A 25,064-nucleotide genomic window follows, 5' to 3' on the forward strand; every position below is an offset into this window, starting at 1 on the left:
CATCAGATGGAGGGTCAGTTAGCCACAGCTCAGGGAACACCTAGCCACCCCTGGAGGAACCCTAGTGTTCTTTGGAACCCTGGCTGAGAATGGATGATGAAAACATATGTAATGCCTTCAGGCAACTTGGGATAAAACTGTTCATTCCAACTTGGTCAATATATCAAATGGTCCTTTATAAAGCACATTATCCATTTACTCATTGCAAATGTATTCATATCATGAGTAAGCATGGATGGTTAGAGCTGAAAATTATCATTTTGTGCTATTCAGTATTAAAAGAATTTATAAATTTACACAAGATAGACATGTTATAGTATTACAAGATAATGTGATTCTTCCCACAGAGCCAAAAAAATGAAGCTGTTTTTTGTCTTGGGCTCACGTTACCTTGTCGTTTGTTAAACAAAGAACTAGCAAATATTATCATACCATAAAGATCTACCATATGTTTGGCTACAGACGTTTTTAAAATGAATCTTTGTTATTTTTTGTTTACACAGATGTCTCGCAAAGCATATTTCAATGGACAAAGCTTTATAGCATCCAGTCAAAAATTAGCTCCCTTTGATGCTTTTGAAGGAGGCTTTAGCTTCAAAACCCTACAGCCAAGTGGATTATTGCTCTATCATTCTGAAGGGGTAAGAACTAGTTCACATGCAACAAACAAATTAACCCTTTCAATAAAAATCAAACTTATGAAATAAGTTTACATACAGTACAGCAGTACATACAAGAATTGCGCTGAATGGGAGATTTCCATGTGGGTTCTAATGCATTTTTAAAATAGGACCAAATCTAGATTCCAGATTCCAATTAAAAAAAAAATCTGAAATACAAAAACTAAATATTTCTTACTGTAAATTACTGATTATTACCCACATACAGTTATAAATGGGGAATTTCTTGTTATTGACAACAAGTAATATAAATCATTGTGTCACTGTGCACTGCAGAAATAGAAGGAGAAAATTGGTTGCTATGGACAAAAAAAGTTTCTTCTCAGCATACATAGGGTCCCCTATATGGGGCTTATATTACATTTTTAAATAATGAGACATTATAGTGTATCCCTGATGCCAAGAGAATGTTCAAGGAAATCTTTGATAGGAGCGGATTCCTAAGTATTAAAGCCTGTTTGGCTCTGCATGCAGAGCTCTAGTGAACAAGTAAATGCTTCTCTAGCTGCCCCTTTTGTATGAAGTTATTTTAGCTCAATAGATTTTTAAACTACTATATTTGATGATTGGCAAGCATCTTAAATGCATGTGGGGTTTTCCTTTTGACATGCATGTGAAAATTATATATAATCTGCTCTTTCTTTAATTTATTGAAGCACACAGTTGCAATCACAGATTCATTTTAGTCACTTGCTCCTGAGCATTTACCCCCTTTCCTGACCAGGCCATTTTTTGCTTTACGGCGCTGCGTTACTTTAACTGACAATTGCGCGGTCGTACAACGCTGCAATCAAATGAAATTTACATCCTTATTTTCCCTTAAATTGAGCTTTCTTTTAGTGGTATTTGATCGCCTGTGCGTTTTTAATTTTTTTGCGCTATAAAAAAAAAGTCTGACAATTTTGAAAAAAAAAACAATATTTTGGACTTTTTGCTATTAAAAATGTTCAGTATAAAAATGTTTATGCCAAAATGTATTCTGCGACATGTCTTTGCGAAAAAAATTCCAATATGTGTAAATTAATTGGTTTACATGAATTTTAGAGTGTTTACAAATGGCGGTATAGATACTGGGATTTTCTTTTTTCTATTAGTAATGGTGGCGATCAGTGACTTTTTGCGGGGCTGCGGTGGCCATTCTGACACTGGGGGGAACTGACTTGGTGTCACTGACATCCCCAGTGACACCAATACCGTGATCAGTGCTAAAAAAAAGCACTGACACTGTACTAATGGCCTTAGGTAGGAAGGGGTTATAATGAAAGGCGATCAAAGGGTTAACTCTGTGTAGGGAGTGTTTTACTAGGGAGCGGGGAGGTGTGCTTCACTGTAAGCACACTGCTCTGGATAGCTGTACTGTGCACAGCCAACCCGAACAGTGTAAACAAAACAATCTTCCTCCCCGTCAGAGATTCTCGGTAAAAAATAAAATAGTGGCAGTTCCAATTTTCTATGTCACACAATATTAGCGCAACAGTTTAGAACACTCAAACTTTCAGGAAAAAATACACTAAAGTTAATTTTAGGGTACACAAACTCAATAAATTACCCATGTTTTTTATGAAATATAAAAGATGAGGTTTTGCCAAGTAAATAGCTTATTTATTACAGGTACTTACTGTATATAGCACCCTCAATGTACACAGTGCTTTACATATACTGTATATTGTACATTCACATCAGTCCCTAACCGTCAAGGGAGATACAATCTAAGGTCCCTAACTTACATTCATACACATACTAGGGCCAATTTAGACAGGAGCCAACTAACCTAACAGCATGTCTTTGGAGTGTGGGAGGAAACCCACGCAGGCACAGGGAGAACATGCAAACTCCAGACAGGAAGACTCATGGTTGGGTTTTGAGCCAATGACCATAGTGCTGCTAGGCAGAAGTGCTAACCACGGCCCAGTTTGTATTTACTCCTCCCCCCTCCAGCAAAGAAGCCTTTAGTCCAAATGCAGGGCCCGGGGTCAGTAGAGGGCCCCATGAGATGCCCCTGGTACCTTTAATAGGCTTTTTAGGGAGTGGTTTGAGTGTGGGCAAGGACGCAAGGGCCCCATGATCCCCTATTTTCCGGGGGGCCTCATGAGTTGTCAGTCTGCCCCTGGCAAGGAAACACAATAAGAGATGCTGTAATCCCCAATACTAGTGTGAGTCTGCACAAGCCATATATGTAAAATAAGTTCAGAGTGTACCGGGGCAGACTGACCATTTGGAAACTCAGGCACTGCCCGAGGGCCCGGGGTCAGTAGGAGGCCCCTTGAGATGCCCCTGGTACCTTTTTCATAGGCTTTTCTGAGTTTGGGCAAGGACACAGGGGCCCCATGATCCCCTATTGCCCGGGGGCCCCATGAGTTGTCAGTCCGTCCCTGGGGTGTACACATGTACAACATCAGTAAACGATCCTGTTAACTGCAGCTATCCTGCCACTGTATATTTTAGTAGTAATACAGTTATGCATATGTATTTTTTCTTTTTTAGGCTGATGTGTTTTCCGTTTCTATGGATAAAGGTGCTGTGGTCTTAACTGTAAAAGACATGAAGGTGCAGTCCAAAAACACACAATACAATGATGGGCATAATCACTTTATTGTAACGTCAGTTTCACCAACTAGGTAAAATGGTCTTTCTTCCATTTTTACTTCCCAAAACTAAACAAAACAAGATCTTAAATGTTTATTTATTTGGGTTATTTTGGGGGTTTTTTAATTTTGTTTTTGTTTTTTGTTTTTTACAATAGCACATCCATTTTGATATACAGTAAACTTATACAATTAAATGTACTAAGTAACTTTCTAAAATGTATTTTGCTGTAGATGTCATCTGTTGGTAGATGAGGCAGATACTGCTTCCCAGCAGAGAGATGAAAAAGACATACCTCTTCCAACAGCAAGAAAGTTCTACTTTGGTGGTTCTCCTAATGATCCTCCACAAGCTAACTTTACAGGGTGTATCAGCAATGCTTATTTCACCAGGTATGTACCATGTTTTTCCAAATTAATTTCTGCTTTAGATAAATCTGATATATCATGTCAAACAACAACTCAAGAAATTGCACTTTGATTTTTCATATGAGATTAAGCCTGCTCTTTTCTTACTCTAAGAGGTCGGTATGTAAATCTTTTCACACAAGATTCATAAAGTTTTCACTGAAGAATCACGGGTGAAAATTGTGTGAGTCTTGTGTAAAAAGAATTATAGACAGACCCCTAAATTGCATTGTGTTTTTTTTTCCATTGCCCAAGCTTCTATTGTCAGTAGTGGCTTTAGCATATGGAAGTCGAATTCGAAGGCAGGTCCTACCCTGGCCAAAGAAAAAAACCAAAAACCCTGTCACCAAGTTAAAAACTTTGCTGGTAAAAGCACAGAAGCACAGTAAAATCAAGTTTTTTAAAAGATTATGTACTTAAATTTTAGAGGTACTTTGCAAGACAGTAAAAAATGTTTCTGGAAAGCAAAAATTGACTTATTCATTAAGAGTCACATTCCCTTGCGCAGTCACCTCCATCTTGCAAGTCATGGCTCTCTGCTGTTTTGGAAGTTTTCTAATTACTGTCTATGCTGGCCCAACTCCTCCTCACCTCCCTACATAGCTTTTTATATAGCAGTCAGGGGAAGAGTGAAATTAAATACTATTGATACACTTAAGTGAAAGCTCTGAGTTTGCGGGGGCTGCTGACATCACATCCGAGATGAGGCAACTAGCACCAGTCTCAGGACATTTAGATGTCTGAACAAGGAAGGTTTTTACAGGAAAATAACAGGCAATAAATACATTAGGGGTTGATTTACTAACATGGAAAGGTGCAAAATCTGGTGCAGCTCTGCATAGAAACCAATCAGCTTCCACTTTTAATTGAACAAGGTGAAGTTAGAAGCTGATTGGCTACCATGCACAGCTGCACCACATTTTGCACTCTCCAGTTTTAGTAGATCAACCTCTAAATGTACACACAATCTTATGGGAAGACTGTTGTTGAATTAAATTGTCTGGTAACAGGGTTCTTTTCTCAGCTGACATTAGAAATCATTACCCTGTTGTTATGTACAAAGTTGATTTTTGTAGTTAGAATAACAGTAAATTTGCTCATCTACAAAATTTCATAATATAGTAGACTAGTTTAGTATATGTATATATGGTGCCTAAGCTGTTTCCCTTGCAGTGGCTGTAATATGTGTGGACTATGATGTTATTTTGCAGAACTGACAGAGATGTGGAAGTTGAGGACTTTCAGAAATACCAAGAAAAGGTCCAAGTCTCCCTGTATGGATGTCCTGTTGAAACACCACCCATTGCTCTGACCCATAAATGGGGTAAAAACTCTTCAAAGGCCAAAGGAAAACAAAAAAAGAGAGTAAGCAAAAATATTTCTCATAAACAGATTTACTAAATATGTTAATTACATTTATGGGAATGTCACTATACACATTAAACTCACTTTTCCAATGCCATATAAGACCATCTAAACAATTATCAGATTAAGCCTAGAAAAACACATTGTCCACTGCCAACAACTATCAAGAAACAATCCTATACTTTTTAATGTAGACAGGTCACAAACTATTACAGTAAAAAATCTTTCAGTACTTATAAGTATAACTATAGCAATAGTTAACCACTGAGGATTTATCCCCCTTCATGACCAGGACATTTTATTGCGTTACGGCGTTGCATTATTTTAACTGACAATTGTGCGGTCATTCAACACTGCACCCAAATGAAATTTATGTCCTTTTTTTCCCACGAACTGAGCTTTCTTTCCTTGGTATTTGATCCCCTGTGCGGTTTTTATTTTTTGCGCTATGAGCAAAACAAAACTACAATTTTGAGAAAAAAACAATATTTTGGACTTTTTGCTATTAAACATGTCCAGTAAAAAAATTTTAAAAATCAAATTTCATCATAAATTTAGGCCAAAATGTATTCTGCTACATGTCTTTGCTAAAAAAAATCCCAATACGTGTAAAGTGATTGGTTTACGTGAAAGTTATAGTGTTTAAAAATGGGATTTTTTTTTTCTACTAGTAATGGCGGCGATCAGTGACTTTTACCAGGACTGCGAGACTGCAGTGGACATTCTGACACTGGGGGAGAACCAACTTGGTGCCACAGTGACCCCAATACAGTGATCAGTGCTAAAAAAAAGCACTGACACTGTACATATGGTATTGGGCAGCAAGGGGTTAATATGAGGGGCAATCAAAGGGTTAATTGTGTGCTGGGAGTGTTTTACTAGGGGGTGGGGGGTGTTCTTCACTGTAAGCACACTGATTGGCATGGCTGTACTGTGCAGAGCAATCCCTAGCAGTGTGCTCGAGCTGACAGGGAGGAAGATTGTTTGTAAACAAAACAATGTTCCTCCCTATCGGAGATGCTTGGAAATCACCAGTCGCTAGCGGGTAATTACCGGCCAGGACCTGGTGATTGACATCCGCAGCCGCGAATGGCGTATGCCCCCTACCGGTAAATGCAAAATCATGTATATATACGTGATTCTGAGCACAGGTGTCACCCTGTAGCAGTATATCTGCTATAGGGTCGTCCTTAAGCGGTTAATATATCAGAATGAGGTAAGTCTAGAGTCATACACTTACATATAGCACTTTTCAGGGCAGAAATGGAAAAGTAAAATTACAATTTGTATGTCATATTTTCTTTTTTGCTTTCTAAAATGTTTCAGGCAACAACCCAATTACTGTATGTACAAGTTATGCTTCCCAGGAGTACTTTGATTGTCATCATTCTAGTATACAAAGATTTTGATTATGTTGGTAATAATGAGGCTGATTTACTAAGTGCAAAAAAATTGTTCACTTTGCATAGGAATTTTTCCCAGAGCTTAGTGAATGTGATTAATCTTGCTGAGTTTCATCATTCAATCACATGCAAGCAAAATACTGTTTTTTTTTCTTTTTATTTTCATTTGCAAAATTAAATTTTGCCACATTCAATAAACTCTGGGAAAAACTCCCTTTCCAAAGTCCAACTTTCTGAAAAAAAGTCCAAAAACGCCAGTTTGCCACTATTTACTGCGTTTTCCACGTTTTGCTGCATTTTTCAGCGTTTGAGCATTTTTACAGCTAAAAAACTTCTCTAGAAACCCACTAATTCTGTTTTTTTTTCCAGTCAAAAAATGCCCCTGCCAAAAAACGTTGATTACAGTCTATGTGTGCATAACATGCTGGGGGGTTTACTGGCTGCAGAAAAAAACGTGAAAAGCCCAAACCAGAAGCTGTAGAAATGTCCAGAGTGCATGAGGACTTTAGGTGAGGTTAAACCTTCCTCTCCTAAACACAAAAGAATCTCATTCAGGACAGGAATGTTTTGATAGCCGACTGCGGAAAACCATAAAAACGCGGTAAAACGTGGCAAACACGGTACTGTGTTTTTGCCGCGATTTGCGTTTCCCAGCGGCCAGCGGCCAGCGGTCAGAGTAGGCTAGTGTACATGAAGCTTTATTCTTGTTTGGTTTCCCTCTTCTGGACATCTCTGGACTTTTGGGGCCAAATTCATGAAGAGAATTGTAGTTGGAAGGGGATAGCATTTGATGATAAGAGGAGTCAGAAGGTTCATTATAGCCAGTGCCATGTATTCCATGCAGTTTGGCAGATTGATGTTTAATGAAAACACTAAATTCTTCTGTTGTTCGCCTTTTGTCTTCTTTTTCCAATGTTTTTACAGCTTGGTAAACATAAAACACAATCCTCACACAGTGTAACTGAGACTAAAAGTATAGAAATAGAAGACACAGAAGTAGTCTCCCAGTGTCTACTGCCTGGTAGACCGAGATCGGTCAGGAATGCCTATCTCTATGGAGGAACTGCTAACAGTCGGCAGGAGTTTAAGCGTATTCCTAAACAGTTTCATCAAAAGTAAGCTACGTGTCCTTGTCTTGTAAAAAAAAATCTACTGATAATGAACAGAACTTGAGTATATAATTAATGAAACAGGCTTGTGGGCGGGTCCTACCCTCGCCTGTGCACATGGGGTACCTTTAGCCTGTGTGCGCAAGCTCATCAATACCCAGGACTAGGTGCAACAACATTATGGAGGCAGTCCAGCAAGGGATGAGTGGTGTACCATGTGTAGCTGTATGACCTACAGACTCTCTCTGTAGATATACTGTCCCATCTCACTACACACCTTGTTGTTACGTGGTTGCATTTAGGAGGATCATTGTGGAGCCCATGCCCTCTCCCCCAGTCCAGTGTACCTCTTCCACCTCACTCCCAGTGACAGAACGGGGTCCCATCAAGCACCTCTGCAGACCTCATGCGTGCTCTCATTTAGCTCTTAACACTCTCTCATACCTTGCGGCTGGGTTGTGGGCCACCGTAATGTGAGTCTGGTCCCAATCTGAGGGAACCGGCAGCCAGAGGAAGAAATCAGCTTACTGACCCCCTCGCTCCTGAAGGACCCTCCACCGACGCCAGTAACCACTCTTCTGACTGGCTGCTTTGTACTTTGCACTAGTTACTGGTTACTCCTAGCAAATGCTTACCCTTACTAGTGACCTTTCTTCATACCCCATAGTGCTTTACAGACCCTGTTCTTCTGAAGCCAAATTCTACCTTTGAATAACTTCAGATCAGGCTCAAAACGTTTAAAAACTTTACTGAAAGTCATTTAGGAAAGTCCACCGAACATTTAGTGTAAACGTTGTAACCCCAACTGTCTAACTGTTGCTGCCCAGGCATACCTTGATACAGGTGATAGTCCATGATTGGTGTCCTCCACAATTTGGCAGTTCTCTGGGAGTCCAGTATTCCGTAGAGGATTCTTTAGTGCTCCAAATCCTTTGCAGCGGGGATGGGCCAAAGCTTGAGCGGGAATCGGCAGCTCTCTCTGGGCCTCGCCCCCTCCATTTATAACACACCAGGTAGGAATGCAGGACCTATAAAGCCTGGGAAAGAAGACTTGAACAGATAAACCCCTTCCCTGCCTAGGCAGATTTACTGGCTAACTGGAACCAAACCCGACCTGTAAGCAACCTGCCTGCAATCTTACAGTACAATTACTTTTAAAAAATTGTGAATTTTGTCATTATTTCCAGTTTCCAGGTTACAATAATGATCTGCCTCCTCTCTGATCTCCTGAACCATGTTTTGGAAATAAATATCTAGGACACTATATGTTTGTGGGTTGGGCTCAACCTACGTACCTGAGAATTAACAACAAAACACAAGTTGATGCTTACAGGTTATTTTATATTGTAGAAATTGAATGATCACAGAACTAAGGTTGTTTACAGAAATGGCAACACTTGTGAGGTGGGTTACACACTCTTTCAAGCAGGGAGCTAATGTCCCTCAGCAAGGGCACTTTTTCAACAGCAATATAATGTGAGTTTACAGACCATAGAATGCCTGAGGAGCACTTCCCTTGGAGGTGGTATCCAGATTACTGGATCGTACTGAGATCTCCAAAGTTCTTGCAATTTTTTTCAGCTGAAGGTGAGAGACCAAGAAGCTAGCAGAAGAGATACCTTGTAAGGAAAAACCTACTCTTTCCCTTCTTGTCTGGTACCTCTCTGTAATACTGCTCCTATACTATCTCCATGTCAAGCAAGGCTCTATCCTTGACCTTCTCGCACACTGTAGCTGTGCCAAATGACACGGAATATGCTATTTAAGCACTTCTGCATCAATATGGACACCCAAATCTCATGGGATTTTGTCATCTAATAGGAGATTTTATATTATGTAGATATTATAGGTACATACATATTGGCATCAATTTACGCATCACTTTACAAATAAAAATATATATATTTTGTACATTCACATCAGTTCCTAACCCTCAAGGAGCGTATAATCTAAGGTCCCTACTCACATCCATACATACACATACTAGGGCCAATTTAGACAGGAGCCAATTAACCTACCAGCCTGTCTTTGGGGTTTGGAAGGAAACCTACACAGGCACAGGGAGACAAATTAGTCCCTAATAGTTTCCTGCCACCTTCATGTTGGTGGGAAAACTACAGCCTAACACTTGCCTACATATTGGTTGCTTAAAGTATACAAATGAAGAACACCTGTTAAGCTAGTGTGTACCACATTGGTATAAATTCAATTTGACAGCTAATTTACGATATGTGCCATCATCATGGAAGCTGCTTCCTCCTGAATTTGAGTTGGTAACAAAAATGATTTATGGCAATATTATGTTTACAGAAGCAGACTTACCATACCCCTTTTTATATCTGGCAGGTCTGAATTGTCTTTCCGCTTAAGAACACAATCGTCCCATGGAATGATCTTCTATATATCAGATGAGGAAGAAGATAACTTTGTAACACTTTTCCTTTCTGATGGACGTCTACACTTCATGTTCAATGTTGGACCTGAAAAACTCACAATTAAAAGCCAGGAAAAATATAATGATGGATTGTGGCACACTGTAAGTAGCTATTAAATAACTAATATATTACAGCTTACCAGTCCTTAGATGTGGCGGCTGCATTAGTTTTCTTTTTTCAGGCTACAAACATATTCAGAAATAACCCATAATGCCTGTTGATCTTGCCAGAAATGCTGTGTCATTGTCAACAGTTGTGAACAGGATTGAAAGCACAAACAATGTTATCTTTCTACCAAAAATTACTAGTCCCCCTACCCCCATGTCATAAAGATTAACAAGGGCACACATGTTTGAAGTCCATCCTAGGTGGAAACCATGGCTCCCTCCATGGGTGCAATGGAGAAGTGAGCACAGCCACTTTGGGCTATAGATAAGTCAAAGTTACAATAAACAAATCAGCTCTCAATGCCATGCTGTGCCTTGCAGACTTACCCCTTTTGCAATTTGATACTAGTCCTGCTACAGGTTAAATTATGCCACTTCCTTTGAGCCCAGGGTGTCAATGACCTGCCCCCAGGGAAAGTCATAAAGCCTCCCTGGACTCAAAAAAGAATGATGTAGGAAACATCATTACTTTGGAGGAAGATGTCACTGGAGGAAGAGGACCTTTTATGTCAGGTGACCAAATTGGAGAGGAAAAACGTATGTATGCAATTAAAAAACAAAAAATGCTGTGTGTGTGAGGTCCAAGGTGGAGAAGAGTGATTTTGGGACCTAACCTCGAGTTGGTCTTTAAAACAAAAAGGCAATTCTCCCCCACACAACTGGATGTTTGAAGAGAACACAGGTTAGGTTCATTTCACTTTATGTCAATCATTATTAATCTGTCCAATGAAAGCAAACACCTGAATAATTGGGCTAACACCTCTACCTTTTTAACTGGCAAAGGAATTTGGAGTGCAGTAGCATTTTCCAACACCCTATCACATTCTAGTTCAATAGGTCCAGCTGAAGAGATGGCTTACAGTATATGAACTGGTATGCAGCTGAAGGGAAGAAAAGTCTAGCAGCTATTAAACCCTGCAAACAGTAATTGTTCAGTAAAGAAGTTGGAATTAGCCTACTAAATATATGGAAAACTACCAGAAGCTGCATCTGGTAGTAAATATAAAATATTAATATGCCATATTTCTTATTTTCCTGAATAAAAAATAATTCAAAATCTTTACTTTTTGGTCCTGAACATAATAAAGAGAAACGATATATAAAACATAATACATGTTTAAATGTCATAACTTTAATATGTGGCAGGCATCGTTTCTTTTTCTGTTAGAAAATCAGAATATAAACACTATTTTTCACTGAATGTATAAAAAAGATCTTGCTTTATCATACAAGAGAGTTCTGTGTTTTGATTGTAACACGGGAGTTTATTTACTAAAGTTGGAGAATGAAAAGTCAGGCTCACTTCTGCATAGAAACCAATCAGCTTCTAACCTCATCTTATTCTATTAAAGTGATACTAAACCCAGGACCCTGCATTCACTATATCTGGTCTCCCACAGTACACACAAAATGGAAATGCAATTATTTTAGTAAATATAAACTGCTAAATACCTTTTCTCATTAGATGTTAGAGCAGTCTTGTGACTTCAGCAGAGCACTGATTAAAGCTTGTAGGAGGAGTTTTCTTTCTGCTCCAGGAGGATGTGAAACCTCTGTCTGACCCTTTGTCTAGACAGTTCTGATTGGCCCTGTGCTGATCACATGAACTCTCCCAAGGAAAGAAGAAAACCTCTCCAGCAATACACACCAAACTGAGCATGTGACTTTGGATTTAGTCTGTATCAGATGGTCATTTCAACAAGAGGAGGGACAGAGAAGAAAGGATCAAACAGCTTTTTAACAAAATGCAGAGGATTAACCCCTTAGGTTCCACAGTGAGTATAACAAGCATGCTTTACTGCATATACAGACTGATTTTACTGTTGTAGGTTTAGTAACACTTTAGGCTTTGGAAGCAGATTGGTTTCTATGCAGACGTGAGCCTGATTCTGCACTCTCCAGCTTTAGTAAATAAATCCCACATTGTTACGCAGAATTAGCCATCTCTTCCTTTTGTGTTAAAAAGGGAACTTGCTCACAAGTATTTTTTTTCCGAATACTTTTTGTGCCTAGGTAATATGTGTCCGTGATGCGAACAGAGGTAAAATAATTATTGATGGCTTACGGATGTATGAAGACAGTCTTCCTACCACTGATAGCGAATGGAGAGTGGAAGCACCACTTTATTTAGGAGGTGTAGTTCCAAAGAGAGCTATGAAGAATGTAGAGGTAATGACCCTTTTGGAAAAAGTGTTATGACTTCACATGATGTGGCTGTGCCAATTTACTTGTGTGTATTTATAAAATATGAATAGCTAATTATCACACAATAGGAATGATTGGGCATTTTTACCATACTTTACATTGCAGCAAAATGATCAATTTCACTTTTTCTGAAATTACTTTGAAATTAGCTTCACATTACATCATGCAGGTTACTTTACATGAAGGCAAGATTTACTTGAAGAAAAAAAATCACATGGCATTGTTTTGTCAATGCTAACATGGTTATTAGTGACTTTGTTGACATACAACGTCAAAGCTAACCCTGACCCTGTTGTTAGATCTAACCCTAATCTTAACTCCAAATAAGTCTGCAGACTTATAATAGAGAGAAGCGGCCACTAAATAGCAGACCGCGGTCCAAGAACGGCCCAAGCAGCGCTCCCGCCCAGACTGTCAGCCTGCCAGACTAGAACGACAGATCTGCTGCTTAGCAGTGTGGTTGTCCCAGCAACGGATGACATCACGCATGCGTCCCGCCACTTGCAGTTCACTGTCTCTCCCAGCTACCTGTCCACAAGTGCATGCCACACCCCCATCAGCTAGGATCCCGTCAAGCTCCTGCCTCCCGCTCCTGTCTGCCCTCAAGGTAGGGTGTGTTCTTTTTGGTGGACCTTGATGGGCACATTTATATTAAGGGGCACTATGATGAGCACAACATAGAATGTACCCATCAGGGTTTCCCTTAACATAAAATGTGCCCATCAGAGTGCCCCTTAACATAAAATATGCCCAGAGTGTCCCTTAATATAAATGTGCCCATCAGAGTACCTCTTAACATAAAATGTGCCCATCAGAGTGCCCCTTAACATAAAATGTGCCCAGAGTGTCCCTTAATATAAAAGTGCCCAACAGAGTATCTCTTAACATAAAATGTGCCCATCAGCATGCCACTTATTTTATGTTAAGGGTCACTCAGATGGGCACATTTTGTGTTAAGGGGCACTCTGATGGGCACATGTGAGGGAAAGGGGCACTCTGATGGGAAATATGATGGAAAAGGGTACTTTAAGTGTAAGGGGGCACTCTGACGGGAATACCTGATGTAAGGTGGCAATGTGATGGGGATACCTGATCTAAAGGGGCACTCTGATTGGCACACCTGATGTAATGGGGATACATGATGTAAAGTTGCACTTTGATGGTGACACCTAATGTAAGGGGGCACGCTGATGGGAACACCCTATGCAAGGTGTCACCGTGATGGGGGAACCTTATATAATGGGGCACTCTAATGGTGCCCCATTATGGGGCACTCTGATGTAAGGGGGCACACTGATGGGAGACACCAAATGTAAGGGGGCCTTCTGATGCAGAAACCTGATGTAAGGGGGCACTCTGATGGGAATGCCTGATGCAAGGGAGCACTCTGATTGGAATATCCAATGTAAGGGGGCACTCTGATGGAAATGCCTAATGTATGGGGACACTGTGATGGGAACACATGACTTAAGGTGGCACTCTGATAGGAACGCCTGATATTGGGGGGTACTCTGACGGTGGCAACTGTGTTATGGGGGAAGTCTGATGGGGGCACCCAATGTAATAAATTACTCTGGAGGGGGAACCTGATGTAAGGGGAAACACTAATGGGGACATTTATTTTTGGGCCTTGGCCAAAAGAAGATTTTAGTGACTGGACCTCCTTGAATTTGAATTTAATCCCCTTGATATAGAGGTTCTCCAAACAAGTAGAGAATAAGAGAAAGAGAACATGAACAAAATTGGGACAAAGATCCTTCAAAGTGTATTGGTATTTTTGCAGCAAAAGGCAAGAATTTTAACAATATAAATAAAACTGTGTACATGTATTCAAATCTGTAGGTTTACCCCACCTGGGGTCGAGCAACTTGGTAAGCTCTTGTGGAGAATATAACTGTCTCCATGAAGACTATGCAGAGGTTGCATTTGATGCTCGTCATGTATAAGTTTAAGTCATGTTGCATATTTCCTTTTCCATAGATCAGCTCAGTCTACAGTTTTCATGGCTGCCTTGGAGACCTGAAGCTCAATGGGCGCTCTGTAACTTCTCCATCTCAAACATTCAGTGTGACACCTTGTTTTGAAGGCCCCACAGAATCCGGAACTTATATTTCATCAGAAGGAGGTTATGTGATTCTAGGTAATGACCTAGTGAATGAAAACTTTGTGCACATTAGCACTGCCCTGTCATGGCTGTCCTACATAAAAGTATTTCTTTGATAGATATGCGAGTCAATACAGTATGGCAATTATGTGATTCTTCCAGAGCCAGTGGAGCTTGAAGATTAGTCTAGAATGCAGTAAATAGCAGATTTCCGTATAAAGATACCTAACATGGAAAATATGAAGAAAAGCATGGACAGCAGTTATCCTGCATAACTATTTATTTTAGAAAAATATAGCACATGCATGAGTAACACAGTTAAATTGGGAGAGATATAATTCACAACAAATCCATGTCTGTAAAATTGTCACAAGTACACTGAAAATATAACATTAAGCCCTGCTTCACACTAAATGTGGCTTTAAAATCGAGTTACTTCTCTTAAATTAGCGCAATTTCAAAGCTGCTAGTCAGTGCTATTTTATGTGCAGCTTGCCTGACATCTGTGCGACTTCATGAACAGATGTCTATGCAAATCACACATGAAATCAGCAAAAAAATAGTACAGAAATCTTTTTACAAAATCGGTTCTGCACTGAAAAGATGGAGTTGTATAGATTTGAGTGGTTCCATTGCTGGCAATGGGGTGCAACTTGTCATGCGATTTGGAAATGTCAAACCGCATGACACATCACACTGGTGTAAACCAAGGCTCAAAAGGATAACGCTCCCAGATATTACTAAAACAGAGAAACGTGTGTCATAGGCTATTCGCATTGAAAATACTACTATTATTATTTATATAGTGCTAACATATTCAATACTTTTAACCTTTCCATGACCAGAGGTCATTAATATGCCTAGATGTCTTGGAAGATTTATCAGCGTCAGCATTTGTCAACTACCTTCACAATAACTCTGACACATTTGCTAACTAAAATATTTGTTTTAAGGATAAATAGGGCTTTTATTTGGTAGCTGTTTTTTAAAATGCATTGCTCTTTTTATTGTAGGCAGGGGCGGACTGACAACTCATGGGGCCCCCAGGCAATAGGGGATCATGGGGCCCCTGTGTCCTTGCCAAAATTCAAAAAAGCCTATGAAAAAGGTACCAGGGGCATCTCATGGGGCCCCCTACTGACCCCGGGCCCTCGGGTAGTGCCCGAGTTTCCAAATGGTCAGTCCGCCCCTGATTGTAGGCTTAGAAAAGCATACACATATTTAAAAAGTTTGCAGTTTTTTTTTAATTCATGTATTATTATTTCTGCATCTGATGATTACAGTATTACACAGATAAGCACTGCTAACTTCTGCAATGCCAACTGAAGGCTGAAAGATAATTTTTACAATGAAAGTTCTGGCCTGCATGTGAATACTATGTTATAGCTGACATAGTGATCACATGATCAGGAACAACCCAGATTTGTTCTCAGTCATTAGTTGGGCCTGGAGTGTCACTGACAGCAGAGACTGACAGCCACCAATCCAGCAAAGTTTAGGCTGGTGTCTCTCAAAGAGAGGACATTTGTTAACCTATCCCCAGCATTAGGGTTTGTGCCCTGTCAGTATTATTTATTTTTTGCCATCCGTGTTCCATTGGGGAGGTTTCCCTTCACTTCCTGGTGCATTCGCCAAAACAGGAAGTGAGAGAAAATCCCTCCAAATTGAAATCCTGGGGTATCACCTGGGTCACCAGAACTATTGTCCCCATTGGAAGATTTTCCTTTTACTCCTGTTCTGATGTCAACCTAAAATGTTAGATTTGATTTTACTTTCACTTTCGATGATAATGGTAAACAGAACAAATAGAGAGGGTTAATCTCCATAATGGGGGCATAGACAGCAATAAAACATGACAAGAGACTCTCTCCACTCTACCCAAAACTGAAAAAAAAAGTTTTGCCTTTAGTGGCACGTTAAATAATATAGGCAATGTTGAATTAGAAGTCCCTCATACAAAGCATATGGGGTGTTAGATTTCAAAATAGTGAAATTTTGTATATCATGAGGTCCAGTATAGCTACAAGTCTGGTAACTATCAGGGCACTCAACCACAGATGTAGATTCCAGATATTCACTTATCATATATGTAATCCTTATACACCAAGAAGGCTATTTCATCAATTCTCTAAATGTCATATAGATTGTATAAAGAGTATTTCCACTCAAAATTTACACAGCCTTTCGTTTAACCGCTTCCTGATCAAACTATAGCAGAAATACTGCTACAGGGCAGTACGGGTGTGCAAAATCAAGTGTATATATACGTGGTTTTGCATTTCCAGGTAGGGGGCCATTCATGGCCACTGCTGTCAATCACGGGGTCCCGGCCGGTGATTACTCGCTGGCATCCAGTGATTGCTGAGGATCTCCGATGGGGAGAAGAACTGTTTGTAAACAAAACAGTTCTCCTCCCTGTCAGCTCGAGCAAACTATATATACTCTGTGGCTGTGGTATTTGTTTTGACGCACCTTTATTGTACTTAGTTGATTTAAACTGAAGGTTCATTTAGGTTTTAACCACTTCCCGTCCGGCCGTTGTATATAAACAGCCAGACAGTGGCAGTGCAGGGGCGGGTGGCCGTTTATAAACAGCCTCCCCGCTCCCTGCTTGTGCGCGCTCCCTGGGAGCACGCAGCACTGCGATACGGTGCCCACTGTGTCCTCCGGAGACAGTGGAACACCGATCATTGTACGGGATCTCTGTGCGAGGTCCCGATCATGTGATCACTGATTGGCCAATCAGTGATCACATGCAGAGTAGTAAACAAGATGTCACTTCTGACATCATTGCTTACTCCGTGTGAAATCTATGAATGATCACAGAGGTCATATGGTACAAGGCTAGTCACAACAGTCTTGTACCATGTGACAAGCTGTGACCAATCACAGCTCACACAGTAGTTCTCAATGGCTGCAAGAATGCAGCTAGAGAGGAGGACAAAATGATTGCTTTTATAGCCTTTATGGGTGTAAAAGCAATCAGTGTTAAAAAAAAAAAATCCTCATCACCCCCCACAATTAGTACAGTGTCACCATGGTGACACTGTACTGCTAGGGTGACAGTATGTAGAAAATAAAAACATAAATAATAATATTAAAAAAAAAAATTAAAATGTAAAAAAAAATGTTTAAAAATTATAAATTTTGGTTATAAACTAATTTGGGTTATTTTTTTTTTTACTAAAAAGATAACTGAATACATTTTGAGCAAGATCTATGATGAACTATTATTTATTTGCAAAATGTTATAAGAAAAACACTTTTTTTCAACATTTTTGGACATTTTCATTTATATAGCGAAAAAAAAAAAATCCCAGTGGTAAACAAATACCACCAAAATAAAGCTTTATCTGTCTCAAAAAAATGCTAAAAAATTAACACACAGTGTTGCATGACCGCGCAATTGTCATTCAAAGTGTGATAGCGCTGAAAGTTGAAAATTGGCTTGGACAAGAAGGGGGTAAAAGTGTCCAGACTGGAAGTAGTTGAACTGAAGGTTCATTTAGGTTTTAAAGAAACACTTAAAAAGTTGATTAGTTGCTATGTGTATCTGGAATACACTCATACACTCACACAGGTGAAACTCAAAAAATTTGAATATCGTTCAAAAGTTCATTTATTTCAGTAATGCAATTTAAATAAAAAACTAATATATGAGATAGACTCATTACATGCAAAGCAAGATAGTTCAAGCCGTGATTTGTCATAATTGTGATGATTATGGCTTACAGCTCATGAAAACCCCAAATCCACAATCTCAGAAAATTAGAATATTACATGCAATCAATAAAACAAGGATTGTACATAGAACAATATCGAACCTCTGAAAAGTATAAGCATGCATATGTACTCAGTACTTGGTTTGGGCCCCTTTTGCAGCAATTACTGCCTCAAAGCGGCGTGGCTTGGAAGTTATCAGCCTGTGGCACTGCTGAGGTGTTATGGAAGACCAGGATGCTTCAATAGCGGCCTTCAGCTCTTCTGCATTGTTCAGTCTCATGTCTCTCATCTTTCTTTTGGCAATGCCCCATAGATTCTTTATGGGGTTCAGGTCAGGCGAGTTTGCTGGCCAATGAAGCACAGTAATCCCACGGTCATTGAACCAGGTTTTGGTGCTTTTGGCAGTGTGGGCAGGTGCCAAGTCCTGCTGGAAAATGAAGTCAGCATCCCCATAAAGCTCGTCTGTGGAAGGAAGCATGAAGTGCTCCAAAATCTCCTGATAGACGGCTGCGTTGACCCTGGACTTAATGAAGCACAGTGGACCAACACCAGCAGATGACATGGCTCCCCAAATCAACACAGACTGTGGAAACTTCACACTGGACTTCAAGCATCTTGCAGTGTGTGCCTCTCCATTCTTCTTCCATACTCTAAGTCCTTGGTTTCCAAATGAGATGCAAAAGTTGCTCTCATCAGAAAAGAGGACTTTGGACCACTGAGCAACAGACCAGGTATGTTTTTCTTTAGCCCAGGTAAGACGCTTCTGACATTTGTTGTTCAGGAGCGGCTTGACAAGAGGAATACAACATTTGAAGCCCATGTCCAGGATCCGTCTGTGTGTGGTGGCTCTTGATGCACTGACTCCAGCCTCAGTCCACTCCTTAGGAAAAGGCCATTCAAAAGTGTTGGGGACTTTCACGACAATCCTCTCCAGGCTGCGGTCATCCCTGCTGCTTGTGCACCTTTTTCTTCCACACTTTTCCCTTCCACATAACTTTCTATTAATGTGCTTTGATACAGCACTTTGGGAACATCCAACTTCTTTTGCAATTACCTTTTGAGGCTTTCCCTCCTTATGGAGGGTGTCAATGATGGTTTTCTGCACAACTGTCAGGTCAGCAGTCTTTCCCATGATTGTGATTCCAACTGAACCAGACTGAGAGACCACTTAAAGGCTTAATTAGCTGATTAGAGTGGGACACTTTGAGCCTAGAATATTGCACCTTTCACAATATTCTAATTTTCTGAGATTGTGGATTTGGGGTTTTCATGAGCTGTAAGCCATAATCATCACAATTATGACAAATCACGGCTTGAACTATCTTGCTTTGCATGTAATGAGTCTCATATATTAGTTTCACCTTTTAAGTTGCATTACTGAAATAAATGAACTTTTGCACGATATTCTAATTTTTTGAGATTCACCTGTATATGAGAACAATGCGAAAATGCAGTTTTTACAGCTTTTTTTTTTTTTTCAGCGGAATCTTTCCATTCTGGAATAAAATTTGAATTAGTCATTGAAGTACGCCCTAGGAGTAACTCTGGAATTTTGCTTCATGTTCAGAATGTGAATGGCGAATACCTAAATATGCATATGAAGAAAGGGCAGGTAAACAAAATATTTCATATTGTGTTGTAATCCACTCATAGGGGTTCCTGTCAGATGATTATATTCTCCACACATTTCCCAAATATGCTCCTTTACCAAATATGTATGTACAGTAAGTGCCTGTGAAGACAGAAACACAGGCGCTTTCGCTGCAGACCTCCTTTAAAGGTGGAGGCTCCAGAACCATCAACCTGACCCTGACTTAAGTGCCTAGTGAATTATTGATGCAAAACAACCATGAAGGACAGACATTCAGACTGTCCAGACTTCAAAGGTTGTGTGTTTCAAAGGTTGTGTGAGTCAGAGGGTAATTGGCCAGCAAATCCTAGAATTGGAAGACAGCCAAAAAGCCAATGGGATTCATTTATTAAACCTGGAGAGTGCAAAATCTGGTGCAGCTCTACATGGAAACCAGCTTCCAGGTTTTATTATATATAAAATATACAACAGAGCCAAAAGGTATAAACCATCAAGCAGCTGGGAATGCTACTGCCCCCCTGGGCAGGTAAACTATCTGTACAAAAACCAGCGCACTCTGGTGAGAATATGAGGAGGCCACCATCACTTGCATACGGACCTTTCCAGGTTTTATTGTCAAAGCTTAATTGAACAAACTGAAGGTAGAAGCTGATTGGCTACCATGCACAGCTGCACCAGATTTTGCACTCTCCAATTTTAGTAAATCAACCCCTATGTTCCTTCAAAAACAAGCCAGCTGCAGATGTCCCGTATTTATTTCAGTACAGGTTCACTTCAAAGCTGAACTCCGGGCAGATATAAAAGATAGAAAAAAAATGTGAATGCATTCATTGACACATTGTTACTAAACCCACAACAGTGAAATCAGTCTGTTTATGCAGTAAAGCATGCTTGTTATACTCACTGTGGAACCTAAGGGGTTAATCCTCCGCATTGTGTAAAAATGCAGTTTGATCCTGTCTTCTCTGATCCTCCACTTCTTCCAGTGCCCTCCTCCTATCTCCTGATAAGACACATCATGTGGAGTCACTTTGCACATGCTCAGTTTGGTGTGTATTGGTAGAGAGGGTTTTTTTTTGTTTGGGAGAGTGCACGTGATCAGCACAGCACCAATCAGCACTGCCCAGACAGAGGTCAGGGGTTCTGCATCCTCCTAGAGCAAAATGAAAAAATTAAAACTCCTCCTACAAGCTTTAACCAGTGCTCTGCTGATAGATGTCTCAAGACTACTCTAACTGCTAATGAGAAAAGGTATTTAGCAGTTTATATTTACTAAAATAATTGCATTTCCATGTTCTGTGTACTGTGGGAGACCAGATATTGTGAATGCAGGGTCCTGGGTTTAGTAACACTTTAATACATGTATGTAAATGCAAGTTATGTAAGTAGCTGAACTTAACCTGGTATCAGCCTGTTGCATTGCAATGTACAGCAGAGCTCAGAACGGGAGAGGGAGCCTGTCAGTTGTGCTGCAGTGCCAGAGGCGTAGCTAGGATATTTTGCGCCCGGGGACGAACTATAAAATTGTCGCTCCAGCCCCCCTCCCCGTTTAATCACATCAGTGACACCAATGCTGGGGCACTATTCCTCCCACTGACACCAATGACACTTACCTTGCTGACCCCTGCTCCAGCCTAGGCTCCTTCCCTCTCCCATCCACAGCCAGCATACCTCATTGCAGAAGCACCATCTGCATGGCACACTTACCAGTCAGCTGTCTTCTTCACTTGCTTCGGCTGCTCCCTCACTCGATCTTCGCATTGCTGCTTGGCTCCTCCTCTCAAAGCTCCACCTCCTCACAGGTGATTGGCTGCCTGTGTGCCTTTCCTGAGCTACAGTTCTGGCGCCCAATCACCGATGAGGAGGCGGAGCTTGCAGAGGGAGGTACAAGCTGCCATAGGCTGTTCAGTGATCCCGAGGGTGCGGCCAGATGACAGGGGCGGCATGTCATCCCGCCCACACATCGTGTCCAGGGAAAAGAAGACACCAGACCTGCGGACCTCTCTACCCCTCCTCCAGCAGCGCCTCCTGGACTGGATCATCGTGGGACTGGGACAAGGAGCCAGGTAAGACACAGCAGCTCGCTGCCCGCCCCTGTACTAAGTGTCCCTTCCGTTGGATGGGGGGGCGGCGGCACCGCGCCCCCCCCCCAAAAAAAGTGCCGCCCTAGGCAAACGCCTTGTTTGCCTCACGGCAAATACGCCTCTGGTTGTAAGCCTCATTTTGGCGCCCCTGTACCTTGGCGCCCAGGTACATATGTACCCTCCTGCCCCCCCCCCCCCCCAGCTACGCCTCTGTGCAGTGCTCATGCTGCTGGGAGGGAAAAGCAGAGAGACAGAAATATTGCATTTTCCAGCACTGTGTGAGGGACAAGACCTGTAAGTGTTATTCATCTGCAGCAGGGAAAACACAGGTATCTTCCAGCCAGCCAGACTGGGCTATGCTTTGTGGAAAAGCTGTGTAAATCTCAACAAATTGAACAGAAATATAAATCCTTTGACAGGTAAAACAGCTCCTACATATGCATTTTATCAGTGTATTTAGATGTTTGCCTTGTGGTCAACTTTAAGAACCAAACCTAAAATATAGATAAAGGTTAGATAAAAGAGGTATTCATATTATTACATTTACATATCTAAGCCAGGGCCCATGATAAGGGGGTGCCACCAGTCCTCTTGTATGGGGCTTGGGCAAGCAAGGGGACCCAGGCAGCAGGAGGAATCAGATGTGGTCAGGGAGGATTATGAGTGCAGCAGGGCATTTACAGGAACCAATCCCTTGTGTGGCTCCCTCTGCAGCAGTCAGGGCTGCTGTTAGAAACCATGAGGCCCCATACAGCCAACCTGATGGGGCCCCCCAAATAAACACAGTTTACTATGCTTCTGTTATGAATGAACACATTGAGTAATTAGTAACAGTCACTCATTGTGTTCGTTCAGGTAAGGAACGGGCAGGTAAATGTGACATGTTTACCATACCCTTCACCTACTCTCCATCCTGAAGGATCCTATAGTGTGCAGCTACCGGTGGGAAGGAGAGGAGGGAAGCCGGCATTACTGCGGGGGTAGGGGGGTACACAGTGGGGTCTGGGCAGCAGGATGAAATGTATGGTGCATAAGAAGGGCTGATAAGTGCGGCATGGGGGAGGGTAGAAATTACTGGAACCTATCCCCTGTATGGCTCTTTCTGCAGCAGCTAAAAGCTGGCAGGATGGAGAGGAGAAAAAGCCAGCTTTCAGCTGCTACAGCAGAGAGCCAGATAGGGGATCAGTTTCAGTAATTGCACCCCAACCATGCTGACCACCTTCCCTGTCCACATCCGATTTACCCAGCTGCTTGGCCCCCCTGCTGGCCTGGGCCCCATACAGGAGGACCAGTGGTACCCCCTTATCCACGGCCCTGGCAGCAGTTGAAAGCTGGGTTTTCCTCCTCTCCCTCCCACTGGCGTTCAGATGTTGTCGAGAGCCATACAGTGGATCAGCTCCTATAAATGCCCCCCCTTCCCCGCTGCACCAATTTCTCTCCCTGCCCGCATCCAATTCCTCATGCTGCCCAGGCCATCCTGTGTGTCCCTTTCCACCGCAGCGCTGCTGGCTTCCCCTCCAATCCCTCCCACCGGCTGCTGCAGGCACACAGAAGGGATCTTTTCAGGATGGAGAGCAGGGGGCTGATACATGTAACATTTTCTGGCCCCTTCCTTTACTGAATGAACACAATGGAACGATCACTACCTATTACTCACTGTGTTCATTCATAACTGAAGCACAGTAAACTGCATTAAGATATAAAGAAAAAACATTCTGCCTCTAGAACCACCTTAATGTTTTTAGGGCTTGGATGTCTTTGATTCCCAAGTAAGTTTGACTCTAGATCATCAAACATACTATCAGCCACATCTCCTTGGTCCCCTTTGCTTCCATATGTATATCATTTTAATAAAAGAGAATATACATGGTACGTGCCTACATCTGTAGTTTGCTTAAATTCAATATTTAACGATCTAATGCTTTTTTCTTACAAATATGTTCTTTCTTTCAACACAGGTTGTTGTGAAAGTGAAATTTGGCAATAAAGAATTTTCTACAAATGTTGTTCCAAAGCAAAACCTCTGCGATGGCCAGTGGCACCGGATTGCAGGTTTGTATTACATAAATAAGACTTCTGCTACAGGTATTCATCATGACCATTTATTTATTTCTATTTTATTTATTTATTTCCATTTTTTTTATTTATATTATCTTGTTTCAATCATACTACCCTACTGAAACGATTTTACACTATAGATTTTATGAGGCCCTATATCTTACAGCTTTGTATACATTATGCAGGGGTAGGAAATACAAGGTGGTTTTAGCAGAAGAAAGCTGGCCAAGCTGCACCTCACTATCTCATGGCCCCTCAGTAACTTTGTCAGAGGCTTATAATTTATTTCATCTTATTCTATCCTACCCTTACTATACTTATTTGTAAAAGAAGAATACAAGAAGTGAAAGTGAGTTTTAGTTTCCCCTCTATCTGGCCTGATAGAGATAAAAGTTCACAATATTAATACAGAAGGTTCAGTAGCTTAGAAGCAGGAGTGAAAAATAATGTTAAATTTCAAGTAAAACACTATGAAGTAAAAGAAATAAAGTATAAACTTGGATATCGGGATTCCAGAAAATGGCTGCCGCATTGGAAGGGTTCCATAACAATGGAGGTGGTGGGCTTCTTCTTTTTTTGGCTTCCCTCTTCCTTTCAGCTCAGAAGTGTGCACCTCCCCTCTTCCCTACTGTGTGCAGAGCCCCCAGAGGCCAGAGGACTGACTGGCTTCTACAGGCAGCACTGAGGAGCAGGTGATATCACCAGATGGGGAGAAGGAAGTAGCCAGAGAGGACAATATCTTTCTCCCCTCGTTAACCTTAAGGGATAAAGAATAAGATGCTCTGTACTCTTCTTTGCTCTGGACTGTGAGCAGTTCCTTGCTGACCTCATGTACAATGAGTTTGAAGAAGGACCAACACAGACTTGATCAGAACACCCTGCAACATAAACCCTTCAAGCACACGTGCACTTAAAAGCAGCACTTATCCTTTTCCTGATCTAACCTAACCCACCCTCATTCTTCACAGAAGCACATTTACCTCAATCCAACGGCCATAGTTCCTGGCCATGCCTGTGCATTACACTATGTAGACTTCTATAAGACCATCTGCAATCATCTCTAGCTTCGGGACACAGCCCAAAGAAGTCTGTAGGGCACTAATACTCAGGCTTGTCCAAGACAATGAACACTTGAACAGTAGCCATT

At 41.2% G+C, this 25,064-nt stretch overlaps 1 protein-coding gene across 1 annotated transcript in view; it reads left to right on the top strand.

Moving 5' to 3' along the window:
- The window catches only part of LAMA4 (laminin subunit alpha 4), a gene marked incomplete at its 5' end in the record, with an annotated part of 111,094 nt that overhangs the window by 84,675 nt on the left and 1,355 nt on the right, over positions 1-25,064 (top strand). Inside the window, 10 exons of the mRNA XM_089665396.1 lie at positions 504-641; positions 3,165-3,298; positions 3,500-3,658; positions 4,885-5,038; positions 7,366-7,556; positions 9,897-10,086; positions 12,166-12,321; positions 14,338-14,497; positions 19,666-19,796; positions 23,818-23,911. Coding sequence (XP_089521522.1) covers positions 504-641; positions 3,165-3,298; positions 3,500-3,658; positions 4,885-5,038; positions 7,366-7,556; positions 9,897-10,086; positions 12,166-12,321; positions 14,338-14,497; positions 19,666-19,796; positions 23,818-23,911 — 1,507 coding nt within the window. The remainder of the gene's footprint in view (positions 1-503; positions 642-3,164; positions 3,299-3,499; positions 3,659-4,884; positions 5,039-7,365; positions 7,557-9,896; positions 10,087-12,165; positions 12,322-14,337; positions 14,498-19,665; positions 19,797-23,817; positions 23,912-25,064) is intronic.

The sequence above is a fragment of the Staurois parvus genome, unplaced genomic scaffold (assembly GCF_062004578.1).
Source record: "Staurois parvus isolate SC_StPar_1 unplaced genomic scaffold, SC_StPar_1.0 ptg000048l, whole genome shotgun sequence".
NCBI lineage: Eukaryota > Metazoa > Chordata > Amphibia > Anura > Ranidae > Staurois > Staurois parvus.